The 21,478-nt window shown below is 44.5% G+C and overlaps 1 protein-coding gene across 1 annotated transcript in view; it reads right to left on the reverse strand.

Moving 5' to 3' along the window:
- Window positions 1-21,478, reverse strand: part of LOC112217549 (mitogen-activated protein kinase kinase kinase 5) — a 59,439-nt gene that overhangs the window by 9,431 nt on the left and 28,530 nt on the right. The window contains exons 7-25 of the mRNA XM_024377902.2: window positions 18,468-18,638; window positions 17,691-17,803; window positions 16,581-16,740; window positions 14,040-14,193; window positions 13,735-13,842; window positions 13,473-13,525; window positions 12,671-12,766; window positions 12,286-12,367; window positions 11,596-11,729; window positions 10,421-10,548; window positions 9,305-9,441; window positions 8,644-8,749; window positions 6,040-6,197; window positions 4,421-4,598; window positions 4,222-4,242; window positions 3,822-3,999; window positions 2,833-3,001; window positions 2,392-2,583; window positions 1,550-1,655 (exon numbers count right to left, since the gene is read on the reverse strand). Coding sequence (XP_024233670.1) covers window positions 1,550-1,655; window positions 2,392-2,583; window positions 2,833-3,001; window positions 3,822-3,999; window positions 4,222-4,242; window positions 4,421-4,598; window positions 6,040-6,197; window positions 8,644-8,749; window positions 9,305-9,441; window positions 10,421-10,548; window positions 11,596-11,729; window positions 12,286-12,367; window positions 12,671-12,766; window positions 13,473-13,525; window positions 13,735-13,842; window positions 14,040-14,193; window positions 16,581-16,740; window positions 17,691-17,803; window positions 18,468-18,638 — 2,444 coding nt within the window. The remainder of the gene's footprint in view (window positions 1-1,549; window positions 1,656-2,391; window positions 2,584-2,832; window positions 3,002-3,821; window positions 4,000-4,221; window positions 4,243-4,420; window positions 4,599-6,039; window positions 6,198-8,643; window positions 8,750-9,304; window positions 9,442-10,420; window positions 10,549-11,595; window positions 11,730-12,285; window positions 12,368-12,670; window positions 12,767-13,472; window positions 13,526-13,734; window positions 13,843-14,039; window positions 14,194-16,580; window positions 16,741-17,690; window positions 17,804-18,467; window positions 18,639-21,478) is intronic.

Below are 21,478 nucleotides of genomic sequence, written 5' to 3' on the forward strand. Positions count from 1 at the left end.
TTAGCATCCCTAAACAGTGTTGGGAAGCAGTGAACTACATGGAGTTGAACTAGTAATTTAACTACATTTTGCAGTAGCTTGGTGGTAGTTGAACTAAATTCAAATCTAGCTACACTCTTTGGAGAAAAAAAAGGTGCTATCGAAGTTAAGGGTTCTTTGGCTGTTCCCATAGGAAGAAACTTTTTTTGGTTCCATGTAAGAATCATTTTCACAGAGGGTTCTACATGGAACCCAAAATAGTTCTAACTGGGAACCAAAAAGGTTTTAACATGGAAACAAAAAGGGTTCTCTTATGGGGATAGCCTGAAGAACCCTTTTGGAAGGCTTTTTTTCTAAGAGTGTAGTGTAACTCTACTCTTTGAAAATAAAATACGGCGGTAGGCAATAATTTCCTTTCAGATCTGCCTAATTCTCACTAGAAACATCGGTTTTGTGTTTATTAGGCTAAAATCCACATTCCGTTAACATATGACCCCCAAAGCGATCTATTCATGCAGTTTGTAGTATATGACATTTCAGATTTACTTATGATCATTTTTCACAAAGTAGTTTGTTTTTAGTGAACTACTTCAAACTATATTTTCCTTAAGGGTAGCTTCAGCGAGGCTTAACTTCTTCCAGTGTGAAGTAACTGGGAGCTTGGTAAACTACATCTTCAGAGTAGCTTCCCCAACACTACCACTGTTTGCGCCCACAGTTTGCCCAGGGGTTTTTCATTTCGGACGTTGCGCATCTACTTGGATTGAACGAGAGCTCAAGGGTGTTATGCCCTTCTCTCATAGGGCCCTCTCCTACTGAGGAGTTTACCTTTTGGGCACTGTTTTTGGGACATATCAAATTAAACAGAGGAAGAGAAGCATGCTTGAGAATGACCAGAGGGCAGGAGAGTGGCTCCTTGTAAAGGACCTCATTTGCCGCTACATGTCTGTCTCCAACAGACGCCCTTTTGTCTTTTTTTTTTTACCCCCTTTTTCCTCCCCAATTTCGTGGTATCCAATTGTTAGTAGTTACTGTCTTGTCTCATCGCTACAACTCGTACGGGCTCGGGAGAGACTAAGGTCGAGAGCCATGCGTCCTCCGAAACACAACCCAACCAAGTGGCACTGCTTCCTAACACAGCGCGCATCCAACCCGGAAGCCAGCCGCACCAATGTGCCGGAGGAAACGCAGTGCACCTAGCGACCTGGTCAGCGTGCACTGTGTCCGGCCCGCCACAGGAGTCGCTAGTGCGCGATGAGAAAAGGATATCCCTACCGGCCAAACCCTCCCTAACCCGGACGACGCTAGGCCAATTGTGCGTCGCCCCATGGACATCCCGGTCGTGGCCGGCTGTGATAGAGCCTGGGCTTTTGATTGGTCCTTCCGAGAGTTGTGATACATCTCACTCATATTTTCAGAGAACCGGAGTTACAAAAGTAACCTTAAGTTGTGATTAGATTGGGGCTCTGTTCAAAGTCACGTTTCTATCTTTAGTTAACAAACAGTGTCCTGGGCCCTTAGGTGCATAATTACTGATTTAAAACTCTGCAGCTGGAGTCACTGCTATTACCTGGCACCAGAATGGTGATGGCAGTTTGCACCGCTTTACGGATGATATTGTCCAGGGCGAACATCCAGTGGGGCTTGATGTTGTGGTTTCGTAGTACTTTGTTTACCTGGAGATGCAATGGCCACACACACACACAATTAATAAACAGCTGACCCACACACACTGCACCTATGCATCCTCTACATGGTCACATTAGTGGAAAGGACAACAGGCTTGACCCCAGAGGGTGTCTGTTTACATTGCGTGTGGTGGCTGCCTAGTAAGCTGAGATATCCCCCTATAATTAGCCTATTGAACAAGTATTTCCCAGAAAAAAGAGAGACTGCTATTTATAAAAAGCCATGCATTCTGGAAAATCCAACTGTGAAAAACAAGTGTGCATCGTGCGTTGATAATAATCTGTTGCAGACAGTGTAACCTATAGACCAGAGCGGGTTTCATAAGTATCCACTAAGGGGCATCAGAGCTCATTATTGACAGAGTTATGTAATAACTCTCGCATATCTTACAGCCTGCTACAGTGCTATTTGCATAATTGTATTTGTGATACAGGGCAGAATCAGCCCCTTTACATGATGTGTAATTAAGGGGACATATTTCCCTTTAATTACCCTTAAAGGTCAAAAGTGTTTCACAGTCAATAGTCTGATCTGTTTGTTCAAACAATGGCAGCATGGCTTAAATCATACTTTAATGCCTCCAGAACCTTTGGTCTATACAAGGACTATTTTAATTCCAAGCCTTTCACAGTGGATAAATAGACAATGGGATTTTTGAATCATCATAGGCCATTTATAATGCTTATAGAGAGACCTACTAATAGGTGAAGAAAGAGCACTTACTGCATCCTGGAACCCGAATAGCACCACCTGTAGTTGGCTGATGGCTGTGCTGTCAAAGTCTAGCTCCAGTTTGAGCTGGGAGAGGGTGTTGGCTATGATCTTCCTGTCCGCCATGCGCACAAAGTCCCCCAGACTGACCACAAGGGTGGAGATATGCTGATGTCTCAACTTGGTGTCAGATGTCTCAGAACCCTGCATGCACAGGGGAGAGGAGCATGACGAGAAGGGGTGATGAGAGGAGGGTGAAGGTAGAGAGAGGAGTGCAGATGATGAGAGGTTTGTTTTACTCTGAGACAGCTTCTAACCTGTTCCCAGATCTATTCGTGCTGTCTTGCCAACTCCTAGGGTCATTGTCATGCCGAGTGACACGCCAGGGGAAAAAACGAACTGGAACCAGGCCAAACCTTTCCCTGTCCACTACCAGACTAGATGCTAACTGACCTGTTTGAGAGCCTCCACGAGGTTGGCCACCACCTTGTCTCTGTCCTCAGTGAGAATGCGGTGCAGAGTGGCCCTTCTCTCGCTGTCCTTCCTCAGCATGAAGAACCCAGTGTCCTTCTCATCAGGAGACGGAGGAGCACTGTGGTCCTCAAAGTTCTCCACTGGGATACTGGTGGGGAACACAGGTTAGATTAGAGACCTCAGTGACATTTGTTTTAGAACATATTTATATCGGAGAATAATAAAGTTCAAGTTGGTATACCAACGAAATGTTTACTTGCAGGAAGGCACAATTTATATTCCAATATTTACATGTGTTTTGGGGAAGGGAGGATTGGGGGGCAAGTGTTTAAAATGGTTCAGTATTTAGTAATAATAACAAGAGTCTGGTAGCAGCAGTTGTGGTGTGTGTGGATGAGTGTATCAAATCAAATGTTATTTGTCACATGCGCCGAATACAACAGGTGTAGCAGACCTTACAGTGAAATACTTACATGCCCTTAACCAACAATGCAGTTTTAAGAAAAATATGTGTTAAGTAAAAAATAGATAAGTAAAAAAAAAAAAGAAATAAAAGTATGTCTGTGTCAGTGTGTTTGTGAGTGAGTGCGGAGAAAAAACACAGGCTCAGTGAAATTGTTTTGAGAACATATTTGTGAATTTTATCATTGTCAATATTACAGGACATTATTTGGCAACCGTGGTATAAGCATGATCAAATCTGGAACTAATGTACTCCACGGATGTACAACATACCTCATTGTCCATTATGCCCAGATAATATACAGAGCATCTGTCTTTATCTCTTACTATAGCAATATTTACAAGTTTCCTCCAGATTTGGGTTTTTCCGGCACTGCTTATTGTCAAATTGATTAAGAGGTGTGTTTTTGTGATCTCAAATCCGAAATGAGTAAAGAGCCAAATTTAAAATGTTAGCTTCACTGTCCAAACACATACGGTATGGTGCTGACTGTGTGTTGTGTTACCTGAGGAACAGGGAGCGGGTTCCCTTGACGTCCCGATCACTGTAACACTTGGTGCTGGGCTTGAAGATGAAGGGGTTGGTGTTGAGGTCATTCTCAGGGGAGACGGAGCCGTACTCACTGCTGCTGCTGGTGTCCTCCACCACCACAGGCACTGGTAGGGAGATGCTGCGCAGGTACTCTGGAGGGCACAGAGACGGGTGGCGGCACAGTTACACAAAGAAAAGCAGAGCGAACAACTTTTTAAGGACACTACACGCAAATGATATTACAGTACTACTTCTGTGAGGGTGTCATTTCAGGGTAGGGTAGTCAACAGGATAATTGGGTTAGCCTCATGTCGTTGGGCTCAGACTCAGTGTACTCTAAAGAGGATGAAGCACAGACGCTCAGATAAACTCACCTGAACCTGCTGGTGTAAGAGCTGAGGAGAAAAACATATATTTTTTAATTCAATGATAAGTATGGATTGTGCAGAAAAATAAACAGAGACAAATAGTATCTAAAACAATGTATCTAGAAGCAATTGTCTATCTATTCAGATATATCTATATTCTACTAACTACTGCACTGATAGACCAGTGAAGCGTTGTCCTAGCTACCTGTGAAGCTGCTCTTGCCCCTCTTCTTGCGGCTGGTGACGGTGAGGAACTCATCTGTGAGCAGGTGCAGGGCGGTGGCCCTCTGGTCGGGATCGGGCTCAAAGCAGCGCAGGATGAAGGCCTTGGCCTCCATGGACATGGAATCTGGGATCTCAGGGTGGATCTTAAACATGCCGACCTGTAGCCAAGATAAAACGCAGCACAGTCATGCTTGAGTTAAGGGCCTAAGCTGCAGCCAAGTCACAGTACAGAACTAAGTCAAGTGACCTAGCCAAGTCATGCTAGATTTAAGGGCCTAACTTGCAGCTTTCGCCAAGATAAAACCCAGTCATGTTTGATCTAAGGGGCCTAACTTGGAACAACAGCCAAGATAAAGGCCTAACCTGCATATACTGCTCAGACAAAACCCAGTCATGTTAGATCTAAGGGCCTAACCCGCAGCTACAGCCAAGACAAAACCCAGTCATGTTAGATCTAAGGGCCTAACCCGCAGCTACAGCCAAGACAAAACCCAGTCATGTTAGATCTAAGGGCCTAACCCGCAGCTACAGCCAAGACAAAACCCAGTCATGTTAGATCTAAGGGCCTAACCCGCAGCTACAGCCAAGACAAAACCCAGTCATGTTAGATCTAAGGGCCTAACCCACAGCTACAGCCAAGACAAAACCCAGTCATGTTAGATCTCAGGGCCTAACCTAAGGGCCTGACTTTAGTTAATGGTGGGGAAACAGATCTCTTCTAACCCATAGCTCTGTGGCGCTGTAACACTATGCAGGTGTGCTCATACCATCACAGTATAGGAGGTCAACGCGACAGTGAAGGACGAATGCGTTAGCTCGTCTGATAAGAAGCACTCTAGAAATTCCCAACATTGATCTGGAATGTAGGCATGAGATTACCAGTGGAGACATTCCAAAAGAATATTCATGTGAGGATTGTTGCCAAACGCTTTCTCACCTGAACAACAGTATAGATGAGAAATTACTCTAAATGGTAGTTTCTCATGTAAGCCATTGCGTAGAAAGATGACAGTGTTAGTGAAAGCATTATTAGCATTACAGATCTATACAATCAGGTACAGAAAAGTGTTTTATAAACACTGGAAAATGCAAGTTAAGACATGTGAACGCACAGCAATTTACTACTGTAATTGAATTAAAATGCATGGAAATGTCCATGCTTCTGGCCTGTATTCAACATGATCTCCATCACAGACCGCCCAGTTGGATCATTAGCTTCAGTTTTTAATAGACTACATATGCCCAGACTTTGCCTTTGTGATATTGCTGATGAGGGCAACACTTAAAATTTCCACTTTAGATGAATACAAGTGGAAAAAGCTTGAGGGGGGCTCATTAATGGAACGGAAACTTTAAAACAACACACAAAGGATAGACAGTACTGGACACAAATTCTATCTGTAGGTACTATGTCTAACCTCACAGTTGAATAAGCATGTAATCCAATCCCTTGCACAAATGTGCCTAGAGGCGCGTAAAGACAGCTATCTATTCCCGCATCTGACTTCACTACTGAGAGAAAAAGGTCAGCAAAACCATAAATCCCAATGAACAACAGAGGTCAATAAACTGAACATTAGTTAACCTCTGAACTCTGACCTTGAACATGGCGGCCTGTGGTTCCCCCAGCTCGTAGAAGGGTGGTTTCCCAGTGGCCATCTCAATGATGGTGCACCCAAGAGACCAGATGTCTGCAGGCTTGCCGTAGCCTCGAGGGCCTTTATCTATGATCTCAGGGGCCATGTACTGTAGAGTCCCTGCAAAACAACAACACACCAAACCGACTGGAAATTATACACATCATAGCTGCTAGTTACAAGTTGCATATGTAGAATTTGCATATAAGGTCTGATACAAGCAAATCAGATTTTAAGGAGGGTGAACTTGGGCTCTATAGTAACCATGGATGAAATGAGTTTAATTATAGCTTACTGTAAGAGGAGCTTTTATAGAGCTTTTAAAAGGTACGCTAAGTGCTATGGTGAAAATACACATTGGCGTACAATTTAAATAGGAGAAACTGACTGTACGGTAATGGTTTCAAGATGAAAAGGAGTTGTATTTCTATGCTCCAATCAACAGTCCACTGATCTTAACAAAGAGGCCAAGCTGTGCTACCATTGGCTGCCACAAGGTCAACACTGCCATAACCCTGGAACCCTGACCTGACCATAAACTCTCACCAAACAGCACTCTGAATAGAAACGGCAGGCTATTCTTTTGCCGCGGGCCTATTTATTCTAGAGTGGACGCGTCAGGGGGCTGGAACGTAACTATAAATAATTTGTAGACTGCAAATTGACCCAAAGAAGCCCAAACAGATATACTGGGGGGGGGGGCTCAGAAAAATTTGGGCACACAAAATAACTAGTTACTTTGGGACAAAACTTAAGTTGTTATAAATAGTCAGTGAGATCACTACGTGGATTGAGGGTCCAGCTCATTTTCAAACATTCTGTTCCATCAAGGCATGTTTACAAATGTAGGGAGGGGACGCTTGGTGGTTTTAAACCCAATCAGGCAGATCAGAACAGACCAGTGGTTATAAACCCAGTCAGGGAGACCAGAACATTACAGTTGATGCCAGAAGTTTACACACACTTAGGTTGGAGTCATTGAAACTCGTTTTTCAACCACTCCACAAATGTCTTGTTTACAAACTATAGTTTTGGCAAGTCGGTTAGGACATCTACTTTGTGCATGACACAAGTAATTTTTCCAACAATTGTTTACATCACAATTCCAGTGGGTCAGAAGTTAACATACACTAAGTTGACTGTGCCTTTAAACAGCTTGGAAAATTACAGAAAATTATGTAATGGCTTTAGAAGCTTCTGATAGGCTAATTGACATCATTTGAGTCAATTGGCGGTGTACCTGTGGATGTATGTCAAGGCCTACCTTTAATCTAAGTGCCCCTTTGCTTGACATCATGGGAAAATCAAAAGAAATTAGCCAAGACCTCCACAAGTCTGGTTTATCCTTGGGAGCAATTTCCAAACACCTGAAAGTACCACGTTCATCTTTACAAACAAGAGTACGCAAGTATAAACACCATGGGACCCCGCAGCATCACACCTCTCAGGAAGGAGATGCATTCTGTCTCCTAGAGATGAACGTACTTTGGTGCGAAAAGTGCAAATCAATCCCAGAACAACAGCAAAGGACCTTGTGAAGATGCTGGAGGAAACCGGTACAAAAGTATCTATATCCACAGTAAAACGAGTCCTATATCGACATAACCTGAAAGGCCGCTCAGCAAGGAAGAAGCCACTGCTCCAAAACCGCTATTAAAAAGCCAGACTACAGTTTGCAACTGCACATGGGGACAAAGATCATACTTTTTGGAGAAATGTCCTCTGGTCTGATGAAACAAAAATAGAACTGTTTGGCCATAATGACCACCGTTATGTTTGGAGGATAAAGGGGGAGGCTTGCAAGCCGAAGAGCACCATCCCAACCATGAAGCACGGGTGGTGACAGCATCATGTTGTGGGGGTGCTTTGCTGCAGGAGGGACTTGTGCACTTCAAAAAATAAATGGTATCATGAGGTATGAAAATTATGTGGATATATTGAAGCATCATCTCAAGACATCAGTCAGGAAGTTCAAGCTTGGTCGCAAATGGGTCTTCCAAATGGACAATGACCCCAAGCATACTTCTAAAGTTGTGGGAAAATGGCTTAAGGATAACAAAGTCAAGGTATTGGAGTGGCCATCACAAAGCCCTGACCTCAATCCTATAGAAAATTTGTGGGCAGAACTGAAACAGCGTGTGCGAGCAAGGAGGCCTACAAACCTGACTCAGTTACACCAGCTCTGTCAGGAGGAATGGGACAAAATTCACCCAACTTAATGTGGGAAGCTTGTGGAAGGCTACCCGATAAGTTTGACCCAAGTTAAACCATTTAAAGCAATGCTACCAAATACTAATTGAGGGTATGTAAACTTCTGACCCACTGGGAATGTGATGAAAGAAATAAAAGCTGAAATAAATCATTCTCTCTACTATTATTCTGACATTTCACATTCTTAAAATAAAGTGGTGATCCTAACTGACCTAAGACAGGGAATTTTTTACTAGGATTAAATGTCAAGAATTGTGAAAAACTGAGATGAAATGTATTTGGCTAAGGTGTACGTAAACTTCCGACTTCAACTGTACCAGCGGTTATAAACCCAGTCAGGGAGACCAGAACATACCAGTGAAAGTCTCAGTGCAGGGGTTGATCCCAGCAAGCCGTTTAGAGGTGCCAAAGTCAGATATCTTCAGAACTCCACTATATGTGTTTATTAGCACATTGTCTCCCTGTGGATATAAAGAGAACAGATGGGATGAGAAAAGAGCTCCATTCCAAGTAAGATCTATTCCTTAACCTTAACCCAAATGACTATGATAACAGCCTGGTAATCTAAGGTATTTCCTAGAAGGCAATCAGCAACAGTTGTTACAGTGGGCCATATTCACCACCTCCAATCCAAAACAAGTTTATTAGCATTGACGTGAATGGCCGTTGAGGTGATTTTATGATATACTATTGTTAAATGAGGCAGAATTTAGAGGCCTATCTTGTCCTGGGTGTAGGAGGAAGAGTATGCTAACCTAAATGACTTGCTCTATTATGGGATGGGAGTGGGCTCAGTGTGTTTTTATTATGACTGAGACGGAGTTATGTCACATTAACCTTCCTGTAGGATGATAAGGGGAAGTCTTTATGACAGTGCCAGGCGCCACTTACAAATCAAATCATTTATGTACCCCTGACATGAATGTGGCCTCCATATTGGCCAGGCGCATACTATACAATGGCCAATCAAAGCCTTTGAAATAGAGCAGTGGTAGAGGAAAAAGCCAAGGCTCCACCTTGATGTCTCTGTGAGCGATCTGGTTGTCATGGAGATATTTGAGCCCCTCCAGGATCTGTCTGGTGTAGAAGCCGATGGTGGGTTCGTTATTCTTCAGAGGGCCCCATTTAGACCTCAGCAGGGCAGACAGGCTTCCTGGATACAAACCACAGGCCAAAGTACAATACATGTTAATACATTCTGCTTTACTATCAGCAGGACAGGAGTGTATTCAATCCATTACATAACTCAGATAACATACACTCACAGGATAGGTTTATTAGGTACACCACCCCGTTCACGAAAATGGTTAGCTCCTACAGTCAGGTGGTTGTGGCTTGCTACACAAAGCAGGCAGATGGGCATCAAGGCATTCAGTTACTGTTCGACTGAACGTTACAATGGGCAAAACGAGTGACCGAAGTGACTTTGAGCGTGGTATGGTCGACGGTACCAGGGTTGCCGGATCCAATATCTCAGAAACGTCCGCCTTCCTGGGACTTTCACGCACGATGGTGTCTAAGGATTCCCGAGAATGGTGTGACATACAAAAAACATCCAGTCAGCGACAGTCTTGTGGGCGAAAACAGCTCGTTGATGAGAGAGGTCGAAGGAGTATGGCAAGAATCGTGCAAGCTAACAGGCGGGACCCAAAGAGACCAATGATGGCGCAGAACAACAGTGGTGTGTAGAATGGCATCTTGGAATGCACAACTTCTTCTCCTATGAGCTAAAAACAAGAACAAGCGGCTCTAGTAGGCACGCGGTCACCAACACTGGACAATTGAGGAATGGAAAAATATTGCCTGGCCGACGAATCCCGATTCCTGTTGCGTCATGCTGATGGCAGAGTCAGGATTTGGTGTAAGCAGCACAAGTCCATGGACCCATCCTGCCTGGTGTCAACGGTACAGGCTGGTGGCGGGGGTGTACCGTCATCCAATCAGCAGCAACTGCGGGATGCCATCGCGTCAGCATGGACCAACATCCCTGTGGAACGTTTCCAACTTGTAGAATCCATACTCTGAAGAATTCAGGCTGTTCAGGAAGCAAAGGGGGGTCTGACCCGGTACTAGATGGGTGTACCTAATAAAATGGCCAATGAGTGTATACGTGTTTGTATTTGCCCTCTTACCTCCGGGAACCTGTTCCATGAAGATCTTGATAAAACCATTCTCGCTGATGGAGCCCAAGTACTGCACAATGTTCTTGTGCTTCAGGTGTTTGTGAAGGGCAATCTCCTCGTGGAGGGGCTGAGAATACCTAGGACAGAATAGATGAAACATCCACTGTTACATCTAATAAGGAAAAAGGACAGGATGATGTCTTCTCTCTCTCTCATTCAAAAAAAAACAAAAAAACAGAGCACTTTGAAACGGGAAATTGCACTGTTGCACTTAGTAGCTTGCAGTAACCTATCACGGAGAGAAATGTCAGAGGGACTCAGTCTCAGTCCAGTACACCATGGTCAGAGGACAAGGAACACAAGGACACACACCAGCTGGCTAGATATGAAATGTCACTCTCCAGCAATCTTCTTCTAGAGATAAATGTTCAAACTGAACACCATCAATAATAAGACTAAATACATTCTCCCTCAATCACACAGTTGGCTATTCTAGTGAATCAGACACTTATTCAATGTCCACCCCCTCCCGAGAGGATACTTCAGAGTTGCTTCTAAGTGATTCAGAATAATTCTTGACACCTTTGAGTTTTCCCATGATAGCCCTCTAATGACTTGTGATGTGACGAGTGGAACAATGTATGGCAGAGGAATCATCTGGGCTGATTGGGCTCTGAAGGAGTCCCATAATAAAACAGGAATAGGTGGAACAATGAGCAGACCAGTGATGGAAGGCAGCGCAAGTACTTGGTACACTAGTTGCTAGGCGACTCTTTCCCCCCCAATTCTTTTCATTGCCCAGTCACTCGATCAGGTATAACACTTTGGTGTGCCAGAGAAAGGACACAAAACAGGTACACAGAGCTAACACAGTCAACGACTTAAACAAGCGTTTTGGTGTCCCTTCGATCTGCCAATCAAATGATCACTCTCAGGAAACCCCCTTGGTTGTTGTGCTCTGAATAACCAATCACTCCCTTTAAATAACGACACAGGGACCTGTTGCAATTCAGCCTTCCATTAGCAAAGGGCCTCTTAAAAGACGGCAAAAGTGTCATGGATGCTTATTATGTCAACTATAGTAGCCGGTGCAATGACAATACGTGTAAGGGGGAATAGTAGAAGCTGAGGATTTGTGCTAAGGTCTTTTTGGGGGAAAATGTCAACTTAACATGTTCACCTACCTGCTGTCTCTCTCCGGTATCTCCTTGATGGCCAGCCGCACCTGGTTGCTAAGGTCCCGGCCTGCGTACACCACTCCAAATGTGCCTTTTCCCAGAACCACCCTCTCCCCGAGCTCATCATACTCATAGTCGTACTGAGGAGGAAATGATTTTAAAGATGACATTTTGTTGCATGTTAACTTCAAGGGCCATAACGATAGAGTTACAACAGGGATATAGGTCCATCTTAGAGCAGGTGAGCCATAAGGTGAGAGTGGCGGCTGGGTATCAACTAAGCAAAGGGCAATGTGAGCTTTGCAAGGTGTGGCATAGATCAAACAGGACTCAAAAACAATTTGTGGCACCATGCTTGTGTTTGACAAGAAGGCTTTGGGTAATTATTCACAGACAATTATTTCCCCCCGTCTCACCACTGGGAGAACAGGTGACTAGAGGAGCAGGTGCTTTTCCTACTCTACACTATTGGTTTCCATTGCAAAACATACAATGAACAGCATGACCCATGTCCACACTGTAGGAAGTTGCCTCTATCCATTTCCACACTGTTCATTGCCTCAATCTGGTTTGATATAGAATTTGGAAAACAATCGGAGAGACAATTGCTGCTGCCTACACCCTACACATTCTGGAAATCAGGTTAATCCTGTTGGAGACAACATACAATGAAAATATCCCTCTCTCCTCCCTCACCTCTAGGGCGTCAGCGTCACACTCCCCCTCTTCGGAGCCTTTCCATGTTTCTTCTGCGATGCTGTTGACCAGATCACAGAACCTGCAACACACAGATCACCCCAGATGACCTTTACCACACTTACAAATACGTCACAGGAGTAGTTGTGAAAGAACACTAAGCCCAGGCACCCTTTCATACACTCTCAGCGTGAAAACTCAATGGGAGAAAGCTCAAATCACACCAGCACTGACTCACTGAATCACACTGTGGAGCTAATAAGACTGGCTGGCTATGCTTTGGTTCTTCTCCGTGTAAATCTCTACAGTACAGTCACTGCCTTGGACAGCGGCTCACATGCTGGTGAGATGGAGTGGTCACGGCACAGACAGAAGAGTGACAGACCTTTTGCAGTGCATCTCTGTGCAGAAATAGATCTGGAAGTCCTCAGAGTTGTTTAGCACGTACAGGAAGGCACTGCGCTCGTCAAACTTGGAAATGCTGAGGAAGAGGAGTTGACAGTTAGAGACGAGATGGGGGAATTCACATGACATAGGACACGGGCATAGACTGGATGTCTGAGCGTAGCCATCTGAGAAATCACTCCAGTTGTAGGTAACTACAGAAGCTTTTCATTTTCACCAGAGCTGTAAAAGTCTTTAACCACCAAACACTCTTCGTCATTCAAACACATAAAACAAGTTACAGTAACTCGGACGGAATGAGCATAACTCAAAGCGTTCCTTCCCACACACACATACACCCTGTTGAGTCTCCACCAGTGTTCAGCGGAGTGAACAGGGATTCTAAGCCAGCTAACCGAGGCGAGGGCTGAGCAGAGTGGAGCAGAGCACAGAATGAGTGGTTGTATTCAGCCCACCATGGCACACTGTTGCATCAGAGGGAACTGCCATTGTCTCCTAGTCCACTGGAGGGGGAGTGGGCACCGAGTAAGATACGTTCCCTAGCAACATCTCACAGAGGCCCTCTAGAGTGGGAGATCATTCGGCCTGTCAGTCTGCCACTGAATTATTTTGTGGAGAGGGAGTCAGGGAGGGTGAAGGAGGGAGAGCCACGGAGGGACCGCCACAAAATCATTTGTTATGTTGGCGGCATATGGGAAAGAGGAGGAGAGTAGCGAGCAGTGACTTCACTGCCCATATATTACAATGAGTGTGTAGATCAGGACAGCTGTGAGATCACCAACCTGACACCCCGTACTGACATGGCGCTGAAGTTCCACTCATGGACCCCCCTGTTCTGTTTGAGAGATCAGAAAAACATGAACTTCAGAAAATATGACAAGGACTGACACCTGAAAATGTAACTCTGATGACCTGGCAAAATGTGTCAGTGCAGAGAAAGAGAGAGACATACTTAGTTTATGAGACTCTTTCCAGTGGAAGAAAAACCACAAAGCAAAGGCACGGGGCAGTTGTCACACACTCTTCCTGTGGTCAGTAACTTACCTTGTCATCAGGAGCAACATGCCAGATGGAGACAGTGTTCTCCTCCACATCGTTGTTTATGGACAAGTACGAAGGCTGATAGACTTTCGTGGGCTCCAGTATCAACACCTGGAAAAGAGGACAACCAATATCACCTCGAGACATTTCACAATAAAGCAGAGAAGTAAACATTCTAGGAACACTGCCTCAGTTGGTGCCATTGTTATGGTTTATGTGTGTACAGTATATGTCTAACTGTCAAGTTCAAGTCTAAAGAGTGAAGAATGCCAGGAAGGAAGAGTGGCAGTCACATCAGGGAGACATACTGGGAAACGGACAGATGAGACGTCTTTCTTTGTGGCCTCCACCAGGAAGTCCATCCAGAAGTCCACCAGTTCCTGCTTGGGTGGCGGCTGCTCCACAGAGGGCTTTTTGAAATGCTGGTAAATCAGGATGGTCTCCACGAGAGAGCTCAGATACCTGGGGTGCCCACAACACAAACGTTAGCTTGAAATACATTTTAAAGGCCATTGAACGCAGAAAAAGAAAATGCACTTAAAACAGATGAAAATCTGTTTGAATACGTTGTCAAAATCTTGAGCTTGAAAGAATAGGGTCGACACATGACTGAAACCGCATGACTGAAACTTAAGGATCTCAGATCGATTGTCTGCGGGGCAAAGTTAAACTGCCCTTTCATGTCAGACAGTCATGACCATACTTTTATGGGAAAGAGGGTCATTTTGTACATGTATTAAACTTTGAGTTTGACCAATTCCAGTCAATTTCAATATTTGAAGAAAAAAGAAAAAAAAAGAAAGATCTACCACAAAAAAATCATCCATATGACGGATAACCCGTGTGACTACAAAAAAATAAATGACATTTAAATTGTGCAAAGTAGGTTTAAATAAGTTGTCTACACCGAGTGTACAAAACATGAATAACACCTTCCTAATATTGCCCTCAGAACAGCCTCAATTTGTTGGGGCATGGACTCTACAAGGTGTTGAAAGCGTTCCACAGGGATGCTGGCCCATGTTGACTTGAATATTACCCACAGTTGTGTCAAGGTGTTGGGTGTTGGGCCATTCTTGATACACATGGGAAACTGTTGAGCATGAAAAACCCAGCAGCGTTGCCGTTCTAGACACAAACTGGTGAGCCTGGCACCTACTACCATACCCCGCTCAAAGGCGCTTAAATCTTTTGTCTTGCCCATTCACCCTCTGAATGGCACACATACACAATCCATGTCTCATTGTCTAAAGGCTTAAAAATCTGTTTTTAACCGGTCTCCTCCCCTTTATCTACACGGATTGAAGTGGATTTAACAAGTGACATCAATAAGGGACCATAGCTTTCACCTGGATTCACCAGGTTAGTCTATGTCATGGAAAGAGCAGGTTCTGTACACTCAGTGTATACAGTGCCTTCGAAAGGTTCAGACCCCTTGACTTTTTCCACATTTTGTTACGTTACAGCCTTATTCAAAAATGTATTAAATAAAATAATAAGACTCTAAATTGAGCTCAGGTGCATCCTGTTTCCATTGATCATCATTGAGATGTTTCTACAACTTGATTGGAGTCCACTTGTGGTAAATGCAATGATTGGACATGATTTGGAAAGGCACATACCTGTCTATATTATATAAGGTCCCACTGTGTTGAGGCACAGAACCTGGGGAAGGGTACTGAAAAAATTCTGCAGCCTTGAAGGTCCCCAAGAACACAGTGGCCTCTATCATTCTTAAATGGAAGAAGTTTGAAACCACCAAGACACTTCCTAGAGCTGGCCGCCCGGCCAAACTTAGCAATCTGGGTAGAAGGGCCTTGGTCAGGGAGGTGATCAAGAACCCAATGGTCACTCTGACAGAGCTCTAGAGTTCCTCTGTGAAGATGGGAGAACCTTCCAGAAGGACAACCATCTCTGTAGCACACCAATCAGGCCTTTATGGTTGAGTGGCCAGACGGAAGCCACTCCTCAGTAAAAGGCACATGACAGCCAGCTTGGAGTTTGCCTAAACTCTCAGACCATGAGAATCAAGATTCTGAAACCAAGATTGAACACTTTGACCTGAATACCAAGTGTCTGGTGTGGAGGAAACCTGGCACCATCCCTACAGTGAAGCATGGTGGTGGCAGCATCATGCTGTGGGGGTGTTTTTCAGCGGCAGGTACTGAGAGACAAGTCAGGATCATGGCAAAGATGAACAGAACAAAATGCAGAGAGATACTTGATGAAAACCTGCTTCAGAGCGCTCAGGACCTCAGACTGGTGCAAAGGTTTACTTTCCAACAGGACAACGACCCTAAGCACACAGACAAGAAAATGTAGGAGTGGCTTCTGGGACAAGTCTCTGAATGTCCTTCAGTGGCCCAGTTAGAGCCCAGACTTGAACCCGATCGAACATCTTTGGAGAGACCTGATAATAGCTGTGCACCAACGCTCCCCATACAACCTTTTTATGAGCTTGAGAGGATCTGCAAAGAGGAATGTGAGAAACTCCCCAAATACAGGTGTACCAATCCTGCAGCGTCATACCCAAGAAGACTCAAGGCTGTAATCGCTGCCAAAGGTTCTTCAACAAAGTACTGAGTAAAGGGTCTGAATACTTTTGTAAATGTGATATCTTTTTTTTTCTTTTCATACATTTGCAAACATTTCTAAAAACCTGTTTTTGCTTCGTCTTTTTGGGGGGGGTTGTGTGTAGATTAATGAGGGGGAAAAAATAATTTAACACATTTTAGAATAAGTCTGCAACATGTAGAAAAAGTCAAGGGGTCTGAATACTTTCCCGAATGAACTGTATGTTGATCTTTACATTAAAAATGTTTTTTTTTTAAAACAGCACCCTCCCTCACCAGACGGGGGCCTTGAGTTTGAAGAGCTTCTCTGAAGCCTGTATGACCCTAGTGTTGTCACAGGCCAGGATGCTAGCCCCCAGGAAGAAGCCCACGTCCCAGTAGCTCTGCAGCTTGTCCAGGCTTCCCTTCTTCCCCAGGAGGCTGCTCAGCTTCACTCCTGGAAAGGAGAACAAGGTCAGGTTAGGGACATATTATAATAATATTTTTTTAAAGATACTGCACACTGTTGAATGCTCCCATAGTTTTATTGTTCAAGGTCTTTCTAAAGGTACATAATTTGCCATATCTTATGTGCTTTATATACTGTGCGTTATTTCAAGGGTTTGGGAATAGGCTGGGCACTGTATACCCCAGTAGCCTACTCTTATGTTAGGCATTTCACCTGAAATGCAGCTTGGAGGATCTCAATGCCCTCTTTGGAATCGTTTTAACATCTAATGTAGTTGGTTGCCATGTTGCTACTATATTGCAGAGTGATAATAGAACATGGCTGTTTTTGGCCTCGCTGAGGCAAGCTGCCACTACATGTCCTACTCATGTAGCCCGGGGCAGCGCAGAGTAGAGGAGGGCAGGTAAGGGGCTAAGGACTGGGAACGGGGCCCACGGCTGATTCCCAGGCCTGTCTGTCCTGTTTCTCACATTCCTGAGTTTCTTTCTGAGCCTCAGATCTCACAGCAAACACAGAGGATTGGGAGCCAAACAGCACAAAACACCCTTGCAAAAAAAAAAAACACAAAAAAAATAAGGAAACGTAATGGCAAGCAAAAAAAATGGAAACGTCATTGTTTACGTAAGATCGGATGTTTCATATTAACCCCCGCAGTACAGTAGCAGGCTCTCCGTTCACACCCAGGCTACCTTTGATGGGAGTGTCTCATCATAAGCAGTTCGTTTGAATGAGCAGTGTCTGTCACATGAGTTGATATTGATCTCACGCTTTATGACATGAGGGTAACCGCAGTGCAGTGGGAATGCAGATCAGTAACTTCATTATTATTAGCCACCAGCAGCTCTAATGAAAAACAGAGTAGCGAGCCAATTCCAATGCGCCATCAGGCAGCTCAAGGCCAAACAGATATCAAGGGGAATAAAGTGTTAGCTACTTACCGACTTTGCGGAGCTCGAAGGAGGCGTCAAACTGGTGTCCCGCTGCCAGGAGTAGAACGGCGTAGTTGATGCCAGAGTGTAGTGTCGGCTCGGACTCAAACCCCTTTTTAAACCTGAGAGGAAGGACAGAGAGGCCAATATTACACCCAATGCTTCATTTATAAATATAACTTTATGTTCCTACAGTCATTTCTGATGTGTCCTTGGTGAGAACTTTATAGTCTGTAAAAAAGCATCCAGAAATAACTACAGGATTATTGAGCAGGGTGCACAGAGGAACCACTTATTGCATAAAGCTTGACTCTCACAGATAAAAACCTAATTTACTTCATGAGCAATCTGTTCCACTGAGGGAATGAGTGTGAATAACATGAGAAGGCTCTCCAAAGACGTCGTCTGGGTTGGAACAGAGGACAAGGACAGCCCAAGTTATTCAAACGAGATGCCATGAATCAGCTCGACGAGAGACATAACTGCAGTCTTCCTGGAATGGTTATCTTTAGAATATCACTGGCGCTGCTGTTTCAAATCAGCTACTTTCAGAATGCACCTGGAGGCTCTTTGCTCCGAGGCAGATGACACTGCTGTTCGTTAGCTGTAGTTGAGAGGTGGAAGACCTCTCTATCTCTACTCCTCTAGCTGGCGAGGAGTGGTTGGTAATTACCCTCATCAGTAGCCAGGCTCTCACCAGTCTCTCTCTCTCTCACTCACTCACTCACTCACTCTCACTCACTCACTCACTCACTCACTCACTCACTCACTCACTCACTCACTCACCAGGCTGTGCCACTGTCCCTGCTCTTGGTATCAGTGAAGTGGGACTCTAGGAACATGTCCTTGTAGATGCGTCCCACCAGGCAGTAGATGTCTGAGGCCACCTGGTTGTCAGATTCCACCAGGGGCAGCATAATGTCCAGGGCCTTCTGACGGTCCCCCGGGAGGTTCCTCCTGAATAACACAGAAGAGGGAATAACCAAAGACGGTGAGTCTCAAATGGCACCCTATTTCCTTTCTAGTGCACTGCTTTTGAACAGGGTGTAGTGGACTACAATAATTATTCATACCCCTTGATTGATTCCACATTTTGTGTTACATACAGCCTGATTTCAAAATAAATAAAACATCTCACCCATTTACACACAATATCCCATAATGACAAAATGAAAGTGAATTTTGCAAATGCATTGAAAATGAAATACAGAAATATCTCATTTACAAAAGTATGTGGACACCCTTCAAATTTGTGGTGTATAGAATTCAAGGTGTATAAAATTGAGCACACAGACATGCAATCTCCATAGACAAACATTGGCAGTAGAATGGCCTTACTGAAGAGCTCAGTGACATTCAATTTCGTTTGTACAATTTCTGCCCTGCTAGAGCTGTCCCGGTCAACTGTAAGTGCTGTTATTGTGAAGTGGAAATGTCTAGGAGGAACAACGGCTCAGCCACAAATTGGTAAGCCACACAAGCTCACAGAACGGGACCGCTGAGTACTGAAGCGCATAAAAATGGTCTGTCCTCCGTCGCTGCCTCTGGAAGCAGTTATGGTCTGGGGCTGTTTTTCATGGTTTGGGCTAGGCCCCTTAGTTCCAGTGCTAGGGAAATCTACAGCATACATTGATATTCTAGACAATTCGGTGCTTCCAACTGTGGCAATGCATGACATTGCCCCCGAGCACAAAGCGAGGTCCATACAGAAATGGTTTGCCGCCTCCCAAGTGGCGTCACTACAGACCCAGGTTCGACCCATGAGGCGGCGCACAATTGACTCAGCGTCGTCCGGGTTAGCGGCCCACTAACGGCCCACTAACAAGGACTGAGCCCTCTCCTTCTCAGTGGCCAATGTGAGTAAAACATTTAAACGTGTTAACCCTCGCAAGGCTGCTGGCCCAGACGGCATCCCTAGCCGTGTCCTCAGAGCATGCTCAGACCAGCTGGCTGGTGTGTTTACGGACATATTCAATCGCTCCCTATCCCAGTCTGTTGTCACCCTAGACCCACTTCAGTTTGCATACCGCCCCAACAGGTCCACAGACGATGCAATTGCTATCACACTGCACACTGCCCTATCCCATTTGGACAAGAGGAATACCTATGTAAAAATGCTGTTCATTGACTACAGCTCAGCATTCAACACCATAGTACCCTCAGAGCTCATCATCAAGCTGGAGGCCCTGGGTCTCAACCCCACCCTGTGCAATTGGGTCCTGGACTTTCTGACGGGCCGCCCCCCAGGTGGTGAAGGTAGGAAACAACATCTCCACTTCCTTGACCCTCAACACTGGGGATCCACACGGGTGCGTGCTCAGCCCCCTTCTGTTCTCCCTGTTCACCCACGACTGCATGGCCATGCACGCTTTCAACTCAATCATCAAGTTTGTAGATGACACAACAGTAGTGGGCTTGATTACCAACAACAACAAGACGGCCTACAGGGAGGAGGTGAGGGCACTCGGAGTGGGGTGTCAGGAAAACCACCTCTAACTCAACAAAACAAAGGAGATGATTGTGGACTTCAGGAAACAGCAGAGGGAGCACCCCACTATCCACATTAAATGGACAGTAGTGGAGAAGGTGGAAAGTTTTAGGTACCTCGGTACACATCACAGACAAACTGAAATGGTCCACCCACACAGACAGTGTTGTGAAGAAGGCGCAACAGCACCTAATCAACCTCAGGAGGTTGAAGAAATTCACCCAAAACCCTGACAAACTTTTACAGATGCACAATCGAGATCATCCTGTCGGGCTGGAATCACAGCCTGGTACGGGCACTGCACCGCCCTCAACCGCAAGGCTCTCCAGAGGGTAGTGCGGTCTGCACAATGCATCACCGGGGCAAACTACCTGCCCTCCATGACACCTACAGCACCCAATGTCACAGGAAGGCCAAAAAGATCATCAAGGTCAACAACCATGTTGACACCTGTATCCTTGTAGTGACTGGGTGTATTGATACACCATCCAAAGTGTAATTAAAAACTTCACCATGCTGAAAAGGAATATCAATGTCTGTTTTTTCTTTACCTCCCTGGTCATTGTAGTTGAATTTATGTTTGAAATGAACTGCTCGACTAGGGGACCTTACAGATAATTTTATGTGTGGGGTACAGAGATGAGGTATTCATAAAAAAATCATGTTAAACACTATTATTGCACCCAAAGTGAGTCCATGCAACTTATTATGTGACTTGTTAATTCCTGCAGTCAAATGACCAAATCACCCTCTTGTGGCATCATGGGTGGAATCTTATTAATATTTTTCCTAATTTCCATATTAATTAAATATACTTATTTTTGAAGCACAGAAAATCCAGTGTTTCTATGTCAAACACTTTTGATATATTTCAGTCTTCTGTGATGTACTGTATATAAAGTGTAATATTGGGATGCAAACTCAAAATGGAATACATTGCAACTCTATATCTGACATGGTACAGGTGTCTTCTTTTATTAAGCTCATAACCATGTGTGTGAGGTGTATAGTTTTGTTTCAAAGTTGATTTTTTTAAGACTACCAAGAAACATTCTGTGTCCCTGATTTAGCCCACTGCAGTAAAAGGTTAAGCACATTTGTACTCCTGAACTTATTTAGGCTTGCCATAACAAAGGGGTTGACAACTTTATTGACTCAAGACATTTCAGCTTTTCATTTTTAACGAATTTGTAAACATTTCTAAAAACATAATTCCACTTTGACATTATGGGGTATTGTGTGTAGGCTAGTGACACAAATTCTCAATTTATTCCGTTTTAGAATAAAGCTGTAACGTAACAAATTTGAA

This window comes from Oncorhynchus tshawytscha, linkage group LG18, assembly GCF_018296145.1.
Source record: "Oncorhynchus tshawytscha isolate Ot180627B linkage group LG18, Otsh_v2.0, whole genome shotgun sequence".
In the NCBI taxonomy this organism is placed as follows: Eukaryota; Metazoa; Chordata; class Actinopteri; order Salmoniformes; family Salmonidae; genus Oncorhynchus; species Oncorhynchus tshawytscha.